At 41.8% G+C, this 17,600-nt stretch overlaps 2 protein-coding genes across 4 annotated transcripts; both read right to left on the reverse strand.

Moving 5' to 3' along the window:
- Positions 1–1,175: 1,175 nt before the first annotated feature.
- Positions 1,176–13,055, reverse strand: LOC148743064 (putative pre-mRNA-splicing factor ATP-dependent RNA helicase PRP1). 3 transcript variants are annotated; one of them, XM_088762409.1, is made up of 6 exons: positions 12,771–13,055; positions 12,408–12,607; positions 12,186–12,308; positions 11,208–11,481; positions 10,314–10,437; positions 1,176–1,961 (listed from the first exon to the last, which is right to left on the reverse strand). In XM_088762409.1, exons 2-4 carry the CDS (start codon positions 12,583–12,585, stop codon positions 11,330–11,332), a joined length of 453 nt encoding a protein of 150 aa, XP_088618535.1. In that variant the 5' UTR covers positions 12,586–12,607; positions 12,771–13,055; the 3' UTR covers positions 1,176–1,961; positions 10,314–10,437; positions 11,208–11,329. The 3 variants fall into 3 exon arrangements, with proteins under 3 accessions (XP_088618535.1, XP_088618529.1, XP_088618525.1); XM_088762403.1 differs by having other exon boundaries at positions 11,025–11,481; XM_088762399.1 differs by having other exon boundaries at positions 10,314–11,481.
- Positions 2,876–9,829, reverse strand: LOC148743065 (uncharacterized). Its single transcript, XM_088749646.1, has 2 exons — positions 9,704–9,829; positions 2,876–9,567 (listed from the first exon to the last, which is right to left on the reverse strand). Exon 2 carries the CDS (start codon positions 9,242–9,244, stop codon positions 2,876–2,878), a length of 6,369 nt encoding a protein of 2,122 aa, XP_088605772.1. The 5' UTR covers positions 9,245–9,567; positions 9,704–9,829.
- Positions 13,056–17,600: the final 4,545 nt, after the last annotated feature.

Below are 17,600 nucleotides of genomic sequence, written 5' to 3' on the forward strand. Positions count from 1 at the left end.
TGATGATTTTGCGTTTAATTACTGCCCAGTTTACTGGTTGCAGGTTGCTCAGAGCGTCGTTTATTCGTATCATTAACGAAAGAGAAGTAAATGTAAAATAAAACCATGTCCATAACAGGCTTAGTGTGAAAAATGTGAAAAATTGTATTCCCTGTCGGGACCCCAAAAGCACTACTTTGTACTTCCGGCGGATGTTTTTCGCTTATTTAATGTGTTCTTCCGCTTCCGGGGCCCAAGCGCTAAAAAAACGTGTCTGCAATTTGCCACATTCAATTTCAGTGAAAAGTTACGGAAAATTTTTGAAATAGGATTTAAAAAATGTGAAGTGATCGTACAAAAATCGCTCTTGAAGAAAAAAGTATTTAGAAATAAAATATTCAGAGACACGTTTTGTTGTTTAAATGTAAAACTAGCTACTGTCAAAATTTGAGAGCAATGAAACAAATTCCCTTTGACTTGTAGCTCTTAAAAGGTGATTCGGGCGCTCGCATTTAGAAGTCGTGAAAAATTCGACAACTCATTTTTTTTCAAAATTTTTGTATAGTCTGATAGCCAGTCCTATAAGCTTTAATTTAATGTGGGGTTTAGATATCTGCAGTTTAAACCGGACGCGCTACATGCATCGCTTGCACGCGAGACACCCCTGAAGGTGCAGGGTAACCTTAAGTGAAAAAATTCATAGTCGAGGGAGATGGAACATAGACTTTTTCTGTTTGCTTTTCCAGAACATTCTGAAACTTGCAACTATTTCATTTCAGGGTGTTCCATCGTGTGCCGTATTTTTCAGTCCATCAGGAGTAAACTTCACTTAAGATAATCTTTCTGGCATTAAAGGAGAGGATACAGTGAAAGTAAATAATTATTTTTTCATTTATAGCTATTCACATTCTCTCCTGCCCCCCAGTAACCAAATGGTGTCAACAAGGAAGTTTCAACTATTAACCTTGTAATGGTTTTATTTTACAGCTCATTGCTATTGATAAAACGACAGCAGATGCAATGAAGGATAAAAGTTGGAAAGCGTACGCAGTTTTTGAAGAACCCAATGTTCAATGTCAGGCAAAATTTGTGGCGAAAAGCATTGATGAAGATCAATAACCGTGAGCTGCTTAAATTACTTCAAGATATCTGCAGTTTTCCCAAAGGTCTTCCTTTTAATAACAACACAATGAAAGTGTGTTCCTTGGATTTTATTAAGCAATTTTTGAATTGTTTCATCTAACAAGGAGTGGGAAAGGTTCCGTTCAAGATCCCTGACCTGCAAATCAAGCCTATAGAAGCAAATCAAGTTTGAAGAACTGAGATGCATGCTGATTACTTTACCCATGAATGCCAAGAGGTAATGTACATGCAACTTGTTCTTGCCACATTATCTCCACTACTATCAGAAAACAAGTAAAGGGAATAACTTAACTAATGGGTGAAATCACTTTACTGATTTACAAGAATATTTAAAGCAGCTGAAGGGGAGAAGTTAAATCAGTCTCTGGAGTTTCAAAGTTAACATTACAAAGACATTGAAAGCGATTGAAAGCTATCTACAGCAACAAGTTACAATTCAGCAACTAAAGGATTCAAGGAGCAGTTTTTATTTGGAGCTGCAAACTGTTTAACATGCTTGGATGGCCTGAGTCTTTGCCTGAATGTTACTGTTTCTATGTCGTTAGCTCAAAAAAAACTTCTGAGGAAAGATCTCAGGAAGCAAACAGAGGAAAAACAGAAGCATATCTAGTTTTACTTTCAAGTGAGAAAGAACCAAATGCAGATGATGGCATGATTTTCTTAGCAATAAGGCTTTTTAGAAGTTCTTTCTTTCACATGTCTTATTATTTTTTTTTTAATTAGGTTGTCCACAGTTCATTTGAAGTTTTATCTGTTCTTCTGTAACCTCTCTACAATCCTTTCCATGACACGCTTGGCTTCACACACGGTCATAGTACTGGGGTGCAATCTTCACCAACCTATACAAAAATCAAGCAGGAAGCTTTCTTAAAATGTCTTACAATAGTCATTCAAGAGGTTCATACGTTCCCCAGAGGTTTCCAAAAGGTCTCTTATGCATTCTAGGCTTAATTGATTCTATCCACTGTTCTAATGCACTCCTGTGTCAAGCCTGCTGCAATAATGCTACATCTTGTTGTTCATGTCGTAAGCTGAACTATGATTGGTCTATTGGAGGGCAGACACATTCACCACAGCATAATTGAAAGTTTTTTACTTCATTATTATACAAAACAGACAGAATTCATGTTGCAGTGTGGCTTTTCACTCATAGATCACAGAAGATGTGAAATTGTGGTAAGAACATTCAGTTACACTCAGCAGTGCCAAGTGCTCCTCTCTTTGTTCGTACCACTTGAATAGGCGTTCCTGTCGAAGCCTATCCCAAAGTCGATAAGAACGTGACGAGGGTCAGAATCTTTGTAGAAATCCCCGTTTTATTCTGAAAACAATCAGTTAACGGCTAAATCACAATGCTGCTAAGGTTACGAAAGTTACCAACATACCGACAAACCGGCTAAAATAACTAACAAGAAATCCAAAAAATAAGAACGCCAAGATAAAACAACAAAGCCTACCGATTATCGACGTTTGGTAAAGGATCCGGAGGCGGACAAAGGTAAAATTAAACAGCTTCGAAAGATACAAAATAGCTCGAGCACATGCACGTGGAAAAAAGCAGCCGTGTTATTGTTTTGTATGCCCGGATGTCGGGTGAGAAACCGCTGTCCAAATGAGGGCGTTGAGCATAGGCCTCAACATGCTCCCCCCTTTGAACTAGCTAAACTTAAGAGCACGTTCAACAAGGCTACTCGGATCCTAACAGTTCGTAAAAAGCTCAGCGTTAAAAAAGGCAGACACTAAATGTTCGTTGCTAATTTGACTCCTCCAGAAGACACAACTTTGAGATTGGACGCAGCAGCGTCGAATTCTTGGTCTTGATCTCGGCTGTACGAACCAGGCCATCCTTGCCAGGAAACACCTTTGTAACTCGACCTAGCAACCAGTGACCACGAGGGGTATTCTCTGTTACAACAAGGACCAGGTCGTTGACTGCCAAGTTGCGCCGTTTGAGAATCCACTTCTTGCGCTCCTGAAGCAGGGGTAAGTATTCACGCAGCCATCTAACCCAGAAGTGGTTTGAGAGAATTTGGCCCCTTCGCCATTGCCTGCGGGAATACAGGTCTCTGTCTTGGAAATCTCCTGGCGGCAAAGACATCCCTTTTCGTTGTTGTAGGAGATGACTGGGAGTAATGGGTTCGCAGTCATCAGGGTCGTCGCTGCTTGGGCATAAAGGCCGACTGTTGAGTATTCCGACTGTCTCAGCAAAGACAGTTCTGAGGGTCTCCCTGGTAATGAAGGCATGAGGGTGACCTAGGATGGCCTTCATGGTACCACGGACACTCCTGATGAGTCGCTCCCACACCCCGGACATATGGCTGGCGGTTGGGGGGTGGAAATGCCACTTTGTCAATGGTTGGCAATGCCATTCGACATCTTTCTCATGCAGGGATCTCTGAATGATGTTGTGGTCCAGGTCTTGAATGGCATCTCTAATTTCCTTTTCACCACCAGTGAAATTGGTACCATTGTCACTCCAGACTTCCTTGACGGCCCCACGAATGTTAATAAAGCGTCGCAGGGCTTGGATGAAGGCGTCTGACTCTAAGGATCCAACATCCTCAATGTGGATAGCCCTGCAGGTGAGACAGACGAAGATGCATCCATAAACTTTCTCAGAGCTACGACCCCTCTTGACGTGGAAAGGACCGAAGAAGTCCACCCCCGTGTAGGTAAAGGGTGGCTCATGAGGTGTGAGTCTGGGCTTCGGTAGGTCTCCCATCATCTGTTTCATGACACCTTCATGTCGTTTGCGGCAGGCTATGCAGGAGCGTAGTATACGTCGGGTCAATGCGCGGGCGTTGAGAATCCAGAATTTCTGACGCAGTGTAGATAGCACATGTTCCCGACCCGCATGTCCAAAGATCTCATGGTGATGTCGAACAAGCAGTGTAGCAATGGGATGCTCGCTTGGGATCACCAATGGATGGATGGCTTGAAAGGCTACTGGTGCATGTCGTAGCCGGCCTCCAACGCATATTGTACCATTGACGAGGATTGGACTAAGTGTACTTAACTTACTGTCTTTCTTCACAGGTTTACCAGACTCCAAGGCTTCCAGCTCTCCTTGGAAATACTGCCGTTGGACCCTTTTTATGATGGCCTTTGAAGCGGTGAGCATCTCTGTTAATCTGATCCCGCCATGGTTAGATATGGCTGGTACACTGCATTTGGACCTGACAAATTGAAGAAAACGCATGATCAATGCCACAGTCCTGACCAGCTTAGGCCATGAGGAAAACTTCCTCAACAATTCATCCAAGGAGGAAACAGCTGTAGCTGTTATACTCTGATTGGTTCTCGGAGTGATTACTTCCTTGTCATTCTCCAGGATGTCACCCACTTTGCGGTGAGGCCAATGTTCCTCTGTTTGCCATAAGAATTTGGGTCCAGTCCACCAGCGGCATCCAGGGTGAAGGGCTTCTATAGGCATGCCTCGAGATCCATCATCCGCTGGATTCAGGGTTCCTGGGACATGATGCCACTGATCGGGTGTAGTATGCTCATGGATTTCCTCTAATCTGGTGGCGACGAAGCGATGGAATCTTCTCGTTTTGTTCTTGATATACTGGAGCACTGTTAGTGAGTCGGTCCAGAAAACAATGCAGTCGATGGGAAAATCAAGCTCAGCCCTAATGAGGTTGCTGGTTCGGACTGCCATCAGGCTCGCCATGAGCTCGAGGCGTGGGATGGTTGGTCTCCTGAGGGGTGCATTACGGCATTTACCGAAGACAAAGGAGCAGTGTGTTTGGTCACCATGGTTGTCACTCAGTCTTAAGTATGCAGAGGTTGAGTAGGCATACTCACTTGCATCGCTGAACATGTGGAGTTGAACTGTGCAATTGCTCGGCATACTTAAGTTCCTGTAGCAGCGAGGTAACTGGATCTCCTCAAGCTGTGGAAGAGAATGTGTCCAGCGTCGCCAAACTTTCAAATGGTGGTCTTGGATTTCTTCGTCCCATCCAACCTTCTCTTTCCAGAGATCTTGAATAAGCACTTTGACTGGGAGCACAAATGGTGACAGGAATCCGAGAGGGTCGAACAGCGAGCTTATGGTGGAGAGAATTCCACGCTTCGTGGCAGGTTTGGTGGAAGTCACTGTCTTGAAGCAGAATACGTCCCTCTCAGCATCCCAGTGAAGACCCAAGGTACGATTGATTGGTAATCTGTCCAACTCAAGGTTAAGAGTTGGATTGGCTCTTTCTTGGGAAGGAAGCGCAGACAGAACCTCTCTTCTGTTGCTCAAAAACTTGGTCAGGTGAAAGCCGCCCTCTTTCAGCATGGCAACCAATTTAAAGGCAAGGGTGATTGCTTGATCAGTTGTCTGAATAGACTTAAGGAGGTCGTCGACATAAAAGTTACGACGGACGGTTTCTGCAACTTCGCTGCCATACTTGTCCTCATTATCGTCAGCAGTTTGTCGCAAAGCTTTATTGGAGCAACAAGGGGAGGATGTGGCACCAAATATGTGGACCTGCATCTGGTACTCCTCGGGTTCATCACTGAGATTTCCAGTCCACCACAGGAACCGAAGGGCATCGCAGTCTTCAGCAGGTACCCGAACTTGGTGGAACATCTGTTCTATGTCTGCAATGAGAACAACCTCCTCCTGTCGAAACCGCATAAGAACACCTGCTAGGTTGTTGATATAATCTGGACCTTGTAGGAGTTCATCATTCAACGAAGTGCCTTGAAACTTTGCCGCTGCGTCAAACACTACACGGATCTTGCCTGGTTTGTTGGGGCTAGTAACAGGATGGTGGGGAAGGTACCAGGTCTTGTTACTTCTTTGTTCAGCATGTTCTTTAGTGAGCTTACGAGCATGGCCTTTGGCAATGTAACCATCGATAACTGAACGGTACTTCTCATGCAGGACTTCATCCTTCTCAAGGCGTCGCCCCAGGTGACGGAGACGTATTTCAGCCATTGCGCGGTTGAAGGGAAGGTCAGGTGGATCACGTCTCCAAAGGAGTCCCATGCAGTAATGGTCATTTGACTTTGAAATCGTGCTGTTAATAACCCGTTCGGCATACCTGTCTTCAACTGACATGGACTTGTAAGGTTTGGTAGCGCCAAGAGACTCCGACTCCCAGAAGAGTTCAACTTGATGGTGGAGGGAAATGTCATTGGCGGAGGTATGGATGTGGTAAACATTGTGGCACTGTTGTGTCGTTCTTTCACCTGATCTACCGAGGACAGCAAAGCCAAGGCACGAACGGATCGCGATGGGGTCATTTGGTCCTCCATGACGAACCTCCAGGGGAACAAACACTTCAGGAATATTTGTCCCTATGATGAGTGAGATCTTCTGCCTTTCAACTTCCGGAAAAGGAACATCTTGAAGATGCGGCCATCTTTCTTTGCTTATGGCTATGCGCTGGTGGCGCAACGGGATGTTGAGCTCTTTCCCAGACCACACTTCCTTAAGCTGAAGCTGTTGTGGCTGTTCGTCAATGAGAGACTCAACTGCAAGATTAACCCTTTCTCCCCTTTGAAGCTCATTGCAACTGCTCACAGTTGAGAGGAGTAAATGGTCAGGTCGGCCACAGAGTCCTAGGGAGCTGACCAATGATGGGTCCACGAGAGTGACTTCAGATCCGGAGTCTAGCATTGCGTAAGTGGTAACAGCCAACCCATTACTGCCAATTACTCGCACCGGTACGACCTGTAAGAGGACTGTTTCTGAATCCCCTGACCCTGCAGTGGCACAGACAGGCGTTGAGGTTGTGGCATTGACTCCTGAAGCTTGGTCCTCCGAAGTAGAATTTCCAGGTGTCTGCTGAGCCTGTGTTTGATGAAGGAGCGAGTGGTGGAAGGCACCACATCCTTCAACTCGACATCTGAACTTGCTGGGGCAGGTATCTGTTGAGTGTTCGGTACCCTTGAGGCAGTTAGGGCACAGCCTCTTCGTAGTAACGAAGGACATCCTTTCCTTTGGCGTCTTCGCCTTAAATGCTTCACATCGGTAGAGTGGATGTGCTTGACCACAGTGGCGACAGCTATTTGTTTTGTCTCTGCCTCTCTTTGGAGGCGTCTTAGGTGGCGGCCTCCCACCATCGTTGATATTCATTGTGTATTTAGGAGTGTCCATTTTCTCATTTGGTGGCAGCCGTTTGTTCTTGGAGTTGTTATTGTAGTTGAACTGCTGGGGTTTGCCACTGACTGGGTGGTTAGCAATGTTTGCATGCTTGTTCACAAAACCAACAAAATCCGTCAGAGTTGGGAAATGTTGGCCCTTTGTTTCCAAGTCACAGGCCAGTGTGGCAAACTTGTCCTGAAGTGGCTTTGGTAGCCGTTCTGTCATGTAAACAATGTTACCTTGGTTGACTTGCGACAGACAGTTCATGGACGTTAGCGTTGCAAGGGCTCTTGTAGCAGTATCAGCAAATTTCCGAAGGTTGATCTTGTCGCTGACAGATATGGGAGGACCCTTTACCAGACTGTTGATGACAGAGTTAACAATCACACACGGTCGTCCATACCGTTGTTCGAGGATTTGCAGTGCTTGATGGAGTCCATCTTTGGATGTCTCAAGGCCTGCTACTGCCTGTTTGGCGTCCCCATCTAAGAACTGCACTAGGCGAGTCATTTTGCTGCTATCATCCATATCTTCTCGTGACATCACAATGCGCTCAAAGCGTTGCTTAAACAAGGGAAACTCTGCAGGGATGCCACCAAATTTCTGAAACTGAATAGGTGGGAGGTTTTGGTTGTATGCAAGCTTTTGTTGAGTGGTTGAAATCTCTTTCATGGCTGTAGCAACCATGGCAAGAACTTCTCCCTGAACAGAAGGCATGGGCGTTGCATTCACACCTGAGGTGCCCAATGGAGGCTGAAAGGGCGTTGCCCAAGGAGAAAGGCTGCTTGTCACGGGCACGCTCGGACCACTGACAGTAACAGATGAAGCACCACTCTGAGAGGTGTTCACAGTCGTCACTGGTAGTTTGGTAATGGGTGGAGGCTGATAGAGCAGTGTCGGCGGAGTGAGATTGTTCATCACAGGTGGGCTGAGACCGCTGACAGCGGCTGTGGACGAAACACTGGTCTCGGGTTTATTCAAGGGCATGATTGAAACTTTGGTGGAAGCTGACATCAATGAACTCTGCACTACGGATGTAGACGGATTGGGCTGCACGAAAGAAGCATGGCCACTTAATACCAGTGGACTCAGAACACTCGCCAAGGTTGTGGATGAAACACCAGGGAGGTGTGCAGGCATGGCCGATACATCGGGTGTCACTGGTGGTACAGAATGCGTGACAGAAACCAACGGAGGATTAAAAATGCTGCCAGACAAGGGTGGCGCACGCTCGAAAGATGTTGACTCCACTAACGATGACTCGTTGTCTGAAACTCCCCCTTCCATTTCTTCCGTAAGTTTGGCTTCTAAGTCCGTAATGGCAGCTGCCTTTCTTGCTTCGGCGAGCTTGAGGTCTGCCTCGGTCTTTAGGGATTCCAGCCTAATGATGGCCTTTAGTTCCTCTTCCTCGGCTTCTCGCATCCGGGCAAGTTCACGTTGTTTTCTTTTCAGCTCTAACATCCTCATTTCTTCTTCAATTCTCCGTTGTCTCTCTTGTTCCACAAACGCAAGAGCCAGTTGAGCCTTTTCCGCCTCTAATCTGCGGGCTTGTGCTTTCGAGCTGTAAGTGCTGCTTGAGCGTCGCGATGATCGGTGACTACGTGAGCTCGCGAATCCCTGATGCCTTAAACCAGTCGGTTTCTGCAAATCCTCCATTACCCACTCATTGAACTTGGTTGCTGCGTTACAAATAAAGTTTTCAACACTTGTGGAAAGGCTTGTCCTTTGCTCAGCTAAAATGTCGAAACGTTCAGCATTTTCTGTTCTTTCGCCTGGTTCAGCGACATCCATAAATTTATTGTGTGACAAAACGAAGTTCTTCCACAGCGTTTCGTAATGGTCGAACCTTTCCTTTACTAAGGTCACATTCGACGGGTCTTCGTCCTGTAACAATGTTTCAATTTCGTTCTGAACTTTAGTAAGAGAGCCAAGGTGACCAGCACGAGAGCGCTGCAGGGATAACGCTTTCTCCCGCCTGACATCTTCGGAATTTAACAGTGTGGAGGGTCGCGACTCGCGTTTGTTGACATCGTTGTTTTCCATTTCACAAGGAAGGAACTTCTAATTTGCTAACATGTGAATTAACGAAGGTGGAACGTATCGAATTTTAGCGATTCGCTGAATAATTGTGGTGTTTTCGACGGAGGTTGTCGCTTGTGAAGGTGAAGGTTATCTAGCCAAGTTGACCTTGTGCATGCAAGCGAATCTCAATGGTTAATCAGTGAACGGCGCGATAATTGCTATCGAGACGGCGAAAACAAAGTTAATCGAATAAAACCATGAATAGGCGTTCCTGTCGAAGCCTATCCCAAAGTCGATAAGAACGTGACGAGGGTCAGAATCTTTGTAGAAATCCCCGTTTTATTCTGAAAACAATCAGTTAACGGCTAAATCACAATGCTGCTAAGGTTACGAAAGTTACCAACATACCGACAAACCGGCTAAAATAACTAACAAGAAATCCAAAAAATAAGAACGCCAAGATAAAACAACAAAGCCTACCGATTATCGACGTTTGGTAAAGGATCCGGAGGCGGACAAAGGTAAAATTAAACAGCTTCGAAAGATACAAAATAGCTCGAGCACATGCACGTGGAAAAAAGCAGCCGTGTTATTGTTTTGTATGCCCGGATGTCGGGTGAGAAACCGCTGTCCAAATGAGGGCGTTGAGCATAGGCCTCAACACCACTATTTTGACTCCATCTGTCACCTATAACAGAACAGATGCATGGCAACATGGAATCTAATTGTTAAGCAGACTGACACCACAGCAGAAGGTCTTCTTCATTGTGCAATAAGTGAGCCCCCATAAAAAAAAGCTTGATGCGTGATTAATAAAGTCATCTTGCTTGATACTGTTGTAACAGGTCTTGTACCTTATACAAAAATGACACCTGACCTAAAAACTGGGCAAAAAAGAAACTAGATCCTCCTAGTAGGTCTTGATGAAAACAAAGATAACATCATCAATTGCCGTAGATCACAGTTGACCAAGATTCAGTTGAATTTGTTTTTGTTGCACTCGTGACAACATTTCACAGATCAGTCACAAAGGGTTACTGTGTAAACACCCCAAAACAATACACTCAAGAAACCCTTGAGTACCACTAACCTTACTGGTCAACCTTTCTGTCTATACAGGTCCGAATGTAGCTCTTGGTGGTCAAAACAAACTCATTGTACTACACTCACTCAAGCTTGTGATCCAAACCAGTTGATAGATGCAGTTGTACAACCTAATGGTTGATAAAATAATAATTATGGTGAAGTAAATTTCAATTGACCTGCGGATAAAAATCAAGCAAGGGTATAATCCTTGCAGTTGTATTGGAGTTTTAAGAAGTGCTGAAAAGAAGCCTGGAAAAACCTCAGACTGATGGGATTTAACCCCATGGCTCCCAGGTACTATTTGGCCCTACTGACAACTGAGCTATGAAGCCACACATTTGGAGGTTTACTTCCCATGGAGTTATCTGCTCTCAGTATGATGCTTCGGTGATCCTGCACAATGACAAGTTCTTTTTTTGCTGTCAGTGATGTCAGTAGTTTAGCTTGTTACCAGTCCTCTAGTTGCTTAGCCTCAGCAACCCCTCATCACAAAGAAAAATGGTGTACCCAAGAATCTGGCAAAGACATCCGTCAATCTCCTTGTATATTAGCAAAATCTGGGACAGTTGGAAAACAGTGAAATTCCTGATTGACTTGGATTTTCCCAGCATAATTATGAAAACAGGGCTTAATCAACGTTGTGCTATTACTATATAACCTATAGATACAGAAATTTTGTGCGGTAAGTAAAGGGAATAGGTAGGTAATGTCTCACCTGGTTGTCTTTGACAGTCAGGTAGTGTCCAGACTTCTCCAAATGAGCCACCTACTCATCAGAGCAGTAAAGTGTGAGGGATGGGTGGGTGGGTAGGTAGGATTTACAGATTTAATGGTCAGTGTCAGAGGTACTTCAAATTAGATCACTGCATTAGTTTGGGGAACAAATGCCATTTCTCACCACTATTCATTTTGGTAGGACATTCTGTACTCAAAGTACTTGTACACGAGTTAGTAGCATCAAAAGAGAACCTGCTTGTGGCCAAACATAATTTTACACTGTCCAAATTGCTGATGTAATTTTCAAACACACATAAATCTGTTGAAGTCAGTGCTACGTTGTGCAAAGTTGAACCTGTCCATGATCCTGGTAAGTTGCTGTCTCACATTATCAGCCGATTTGAGAGAACGATGTTGGATAAAATTATCATAACACCACTGTGTATCTTCATGGTCTAAAAATAAGAATAAAAAAGTTTTGTTTGAAATAGCCTAGGACATCTTTGGGCTTTGACTGTGTCAAGCCAGCCTACAAAATAGCAAAGTACCCTTTCCAAGGCTGGCAAATCTCACAGCCAAAAGTGAGTTCCCTTTCTTGGTCCTTGTAAACCCTTATTAGATCAGCATCAGGATAAGAAGACATTTTGGCTAATCTTGTCTAAAACTACCACAAAATCCCTGGAGACTGCAGAAAGAAAACTGCTCCAACTTCTGCACTAGAACTCAAACAAAGAGTTACATTATACTGGTAAATGCAATGTTACTCATGAACCTGAATTGTCAGATTATCTGCAAATAAGTTTAATCCTTTGACTCCCACAAGTGACCAAGACAGAATTTCTCGGCTTACAACTTCAATACAATAACAAGCAGACAAGTGATGAGAATAGAGAATCCAACAGTTGATCCAACACCAAATTCTCCAAACTAACATTACAAGAATTGTGTTGCAGACAGTGAGGAGAATTATAAATGAGATCTTGGCAATGAAAGGTTTAAATTGAAATCTTCCCCAAGGAGAAAAAAAAACAAGGTTCCATAATGTACAGAAAGGATTAAAGGGACAAGATTAGTAGGTGTTTTTTTAGTTAACAATGCACACACAATAACACCAGAAAGCTTGGCATACAATGTAAGTACGGGTTACAAGTCAACTCACTTTGTTTGTATCCATGGTAAACATTCTGTAAGGTCAGGTGGTCTCCATCAATGTGAGCAAACTTCATCTTAGCTTCATCAGCTGCCTTCTTAGCTTCATTTGGTCTCATAAACACCTGAGGAACTAACACACAGGGGCAGGATCATTAATGAATTATAATGATAACAATTTATCAAAAAGTATTTTTAAGTAAATCAACAGGTTGACTTGATATCTGTATACCTGATAACATGGCAGTAACGGAGAGAATTTCATTAGAGCAGTTATGGTCACAACTGGCAATCACCATCTTGGCAAGTTGAGGGTCAAGTGGAAACTCTGCCATCATGGAGCCCAGTGATGTGAGGTCTCCATTGTCATCAAGGGCACCAAGATGGTTCAGCAGTTCAAGTGCTCTCATCAAAGTTTCTGGTTCTATCAAACTGACAAAAAAACAATGAAATCATAGCTTTCTTTGTTTGGTTTGTATGCAACCTTTTACTTGCAAGACTTTGAGCTATTCCTTAAGAAATGACACTTCTGGGAGTCACCACAAATCAAGGGCTAATACACATTTACCAGCTCGCTCACAAGCACTGAACCTACCAGGATGATCGATGAAGTCAAAATGCACCAAGTCGTCAATGCCCAACTTCTTCAGCTGTAGCACCACAGTACCAAGGTTGGACCTCAGGATTTCAGGGTAGGTATTGTCTTGCATTTCAGTTTCAGTTGATAAGCTTTCTCTGCATACAATCTGAAACACTTGCCAGGACGTGTACGACCAGCACAGCCAGCTCTCTGCCGTGAACTGCCTTTTGATATAGCAGAAACTAACAGTGACTCTACACGGAAATGGGGATTGTACACCTATTAAAGACAAAGCAAAGACAAAATGACTTTACACTCAAATAACCTTGATAAGGAACAATAAAATATATGCAGAATTGGAAAGATGTAGATTTTTTAGCTTTGTAAGAAAAAGCAGATAAGTTTAAGTTTAAGGTCAGTTTAAGTGTAAGTTTAAGGTCATAACTTTTACCTACTTAATGATTAAGGATAAGGCTGATCATATTTGTAAGATCAATGCTTAGTTCTTCATTAGAGTTTTTGTTATTATTGCTATTGTTATTATTATCACAAAACTCTGTGTTTTTGTGTCTTACTCTGAAATAAATTGGCTACAAAGTACATTACCACATTTTTTTCCAGACAGAAGGTAAGTGCTAATAACATCTTTTATTTCAGGATTTCTGGGCCCATTTGGAAGCAAAATTGCTCTCAACTTTTCTTCTAGGGCAGCATGAAGAAGTCGATTTTTGGGGGCAAATGTGCTTTTTGGCAGTTCAATGATGCTCGCTCTGTTTGAGAAACCACTTTAAGTGCACTTTACAGACTAGCTCATTTTTGGGAGCTAACATTTCCACTTCGATAAAAGATGATATTACTAACCGTTACTAATTCCAGGAAAGATGATGCTGTAGCTGATCTCATGGACCAGTTAAGATAGATATGAAGAAGAGAACTCTATTCATCTCAAGCTCTTTCTGCAGATGGCAAGTTGCAGTTGACTGTAGCTTTCTGTGTGTACATAACAGCATGCATGCTTTGGTTTTATCAGGTGGTCTTTTTAGTGAGATCATCAACACAAGGTTATGGAAAATCAGGTAAAAAATAACAAAAGCATAAAGATATTTGTAACCATTTTACCTGCTAATAGAAAATTCAGATTTCAAACAGTTGAATACCTTTAAGGGGTAAATTATGCAACAAGTTCATTCACAAAGCATTTAAAGGCAGTTTTTCAGAATAGATTGACAGAGTATTGGTCTCATTTTAAAAAGTAATTCAAGCTTTTTGGGGGACATTAAGCCACTAGAGAAAATTCAGTGACTAAGTTATCAACAGTTAGCTTTAAAAAAAAAACAAATTATATAATTAGTCAATCATGCATGTGCAAAAAGTTCAAGTACTGAGTGACTTGGCATGCTGTAGAAGGAAATCTCTTCTTAAACCTTTGCATAGTTTTAATCTTACTAGGCCCTTTGCAACGAGAGAGAAAATGGTTAACTTCAAATACAACAATACAGCTGCTTACTACCAAGAATAAACCAGCCTACAGCCCTTAAAACACCATGTCCCTTCTCTGGATCAACTGCAACTTACGAAGTCCATCATTAGCACCACCTAGTCCTTCACTTCAACCCCTGTGGAAGGCAACAAAATTAAGCCCAAGAGGCAAGAACTAGTATAATAAGTCCTTCTGTCTCCCCTTTAGAAGACCAACAAGACTTAAGACTAGGAAGGGAACTGGAACCTTTATCCCTCCTTACAGCTTCTATGGAAGACTAAAACACTTAAAGCTACGAGGCAAGAACTGCAAATTTTAGACCTCTACATCAGCTCCAATGCAGAATAACAAGACTTGGACACAAGACTTCATTTAGTGGGAAATAGGGAACTGCACACACCAGCTTAGTTGACAGACAATAAACTACTTGTAAAATTGTTTGATAGCATAACAGCTGTCAGTTCAAATTCTGGGCAAAAATAGAACACATCAACTAACATTATGGAGCAGATGAGGAGTCACAATGGAGAGGAAACCCCATATTTGTCTTAAGAAATGCCCCAGTTAAAATATTTGCTTTTGGTTCATACATTAAACCAATCGTCTTAAAAACTCAGCTTCCAAGCTGTCTTCAAAATGTTGGGGAATAGAATACTCTTCTCTTTACAAATTGGATCACAGAGGCCTGATATGTGCAGCAACCAACCCTTACAAAGGTAGGGCAAGGTCTCCAAGTTGTCACCAGATGGGTGTGTTTTATTCTATTCCGAGTTCGGCTTGCGGTTTGAAATTCCCTATGGCTATCATTCCGCCTTTCGATTTCAACATCAATTGGCATCAAATTTACTGTCTAAGAGCTTGATAACGACCCTTACTCGTTAACTAGCCAACCTCTTAAACCTGATCTGGGACACCCTGAGTGTTCCAATCGGGGTGTTGACATTTACTGACACAGGAACACTTGAGGTTTCTGCAGATGCTTAATTTTTCATTTAGGAAATTTAAAGTGCATCCCACCCTTAGCAGGAATTTAACAAGCAACTGATGGTAATAATTTATTTTCAAAAAGTAGAGAGAAACAACCTGTGTGTCTGCCATTCTTCTTCAGAAACCTACCTTCAGACTTTAACCACAAGATTACTAATTTATTTACTTTTCAGGGATTTAATTCTGGCAGCTCAGAGCCCATTTTTTGGAGCAGACCTGAAGATTGATGGTTCCATAACAACAAAAAATTAATGTGTCACGAAAATATACACATGCAAATTCATTGAAAACTTAAGAATGATGTTCATAGAAAAAATAAATTAAAAAAGACTGTCTCTCTGTGTGTCACTTTCTTAGAAAGTCATAGTTACTAACAACTAACTTTTTTCAGGAACAAGGTAAGTGCCATTATTTGGGGCTGACACTTAATTTATTGCATTTTTTTTTCAGGACAAGATAAGTGTACTAGCCTATTTTAGTTGCACCATCATTCTCTTACAAATACATACATCATTTTACTTGTTATTTATCACTATGTTAACAAACATTTCTTCAAACAGCAAAAAAGGTGAGTGCTACTAATGTCTCCTACATGTACATGCAGATATCAGTGGATAATCATCAAGTTATTAGTCACTATGTTCTCAAACATTTTTTTTAATAGCATTAAAGGTGAGTCTCAATAATACTTCTTATATCAGTCTAAAACCCATCATGTTCCTAATCAGTATATTCTCAAACATTTTTTTAAACAACAAATAAGGTGAGTATCAATAATACTTCTTATATCAGTCTATAACCCATCATGTTCCTAATCAGTATGTTCTCAAACATTTTTTTAAACATCAAATAAGGTAAGTATCAATAAATATATCTTATTAACCAAGTGCGAGGGCCGTACTGGGAGAATATCAGCCTGAGATCTTGACAGTATGGACCGAATGCAGCGAGGTCCGTACAAAAAAGCTTGAGGGCCGATATTCTTCCAGTACAGTCCTGAGCAAGCTTGGGTGATAGGAGATTTATTATAAGACTGAAGTTCAAAGGGACACAAGTGCGGTATCATTCGGGACCATTCGGGATTGTGCCCGGTCCAATACTTAGAGAATATTGACCGGCAATAGAGCATTTTGATTGGTTGATTTTAGTTATTAGCGCTCTGACTGCCCGAGTCGTGTAATAATACTTCTTATATCAGTCTATAACCCATCATGTTCCTAATAAGTATGTTCTCAAACATTTTTTTAAACAGCAAAAATGGTGAGTATCAATAATACGTCTTATATCAGTCTTAATAACCCATCATGTTCCTTATCAGTATGTTCTCAAACATCTTATTAAACAGCAAATAAGGTGAGTATCAATAATACTTCTTATATCAGTCTATAATCCATCATGTTCCTAATCAGTATGTTCTCAAACATTATTTTAAACAGCAAATAAGGTGAGTATCAATAATACTTCTTATATCAGTCTATAACCCATCATGTTCCTAATCAGTATGTTCTCAAACATTTTTTTAAACAACAAATAAGGTGAGTATCAATAATACTTCTCATATCAGTCTATAACCCATCATGTTCCTAATCAGTATGTTCTCAAACATTTTTTTAAACAGCAAATAAGGTGAGTATCAATAAATATATCTTATTAACCAAGTGCGAGGGCCGTACTGGGAGAATATCAGCCTGAGATCTTGACAGTATGGACCGAGTGCAGCGAGGTCTGTACAAAAAAGCTTGAGGGCCAATATTCTTCCAGTACAGTCCTGAGCAAGCTTGGTTAATAGGAGATTTATTATAAGACTGAAGTTCAAAGGGACACAAGTGCGGTATCATTCGGGACCATTCGGGATTGTGCCCGGTCCAATACTTAGAGAATATTGACCGGCAATAGAGCATTTTGATTGGTTGATTTTAGTTATTGGCCCTCTGACTGCCCGAGTCGTGTAATAATACTTCTTATATCAGTCTATAACCCATCATGTTCCTAATCAGTATGTTCTCAAACATTATTTTAAACAGCAAATAAGGTGAGTATCAATAATACTTCTTATATCAGTCTATAACCCATCATGTTCCTAATCAGTATGTTCTCAAACATTTTTTAAAACAGCAAATAAGGTGAGTATCAATAATACTTCTTATATCAGTCTATAACCCATCATGTTCCTAATCAGTATGTTCTCAAACATTATTTTAAACAGCAAATAAGGTGAGTATCAATAATACTTCTTATATCAGTCTATAACCCATCATGTTCCTAATCAGTATGTTCTCAAACATTTTTTAAACAGCAAATAAGGTGAGTATCAATAATACTTCTTATATCAGTCTATAACCCATCATGTTCCTAATCAGTATGTTCTCAAACATTTT

The sequence above is a fragment of the Stylophora pistillata genome, chromosome 1, assembly GCF_964205215.1.
Source record: "Stylophora pistillata chromosome 1, jaStyPist1.2, whole genome shotgun sequence".
NCBI lineage: Eukaryota > Metazoa > Cnidaria > Anthozoa > Scleractinia > Pocilloporidae > Stylophora > Stylophora pistillata.

What these genes read in the sequence shown, in the direction of transcription:
- LOC148743064 (XM_088762409.1), bottom strand. Translation starts at nt 12,585, where the DNA reads ATGAGAGCACTTGAACTGCTGAACCATCTTGGTGCCCTTGATGACAAT. An exon ending in CGTTACTGCCATGTTATCAG is followed by an intron (nt 12,309 to 12,407) that starts GTATACAGATAT and finishes CCTGTGTGTTAG; the next exon opens with TTCCTCAGGTGTTTATGAGA. An exon ending in TTACCATGGATACAAACAAA is followed by an intron (nt 11,482 to 12,185) that starts GTGAGTTGACTT and finishes TCTTATTTTTAG; the next exon opens with ACCATGAAGATACACAGTGG.
- LOC148743065 (XM_088749646.1), bottom strand. Translation starts at nt 9,244, where the DNA reads ATGGAAAACAACGATGTCAACAAACGCGAGTCGCGACCCTCCACACTG.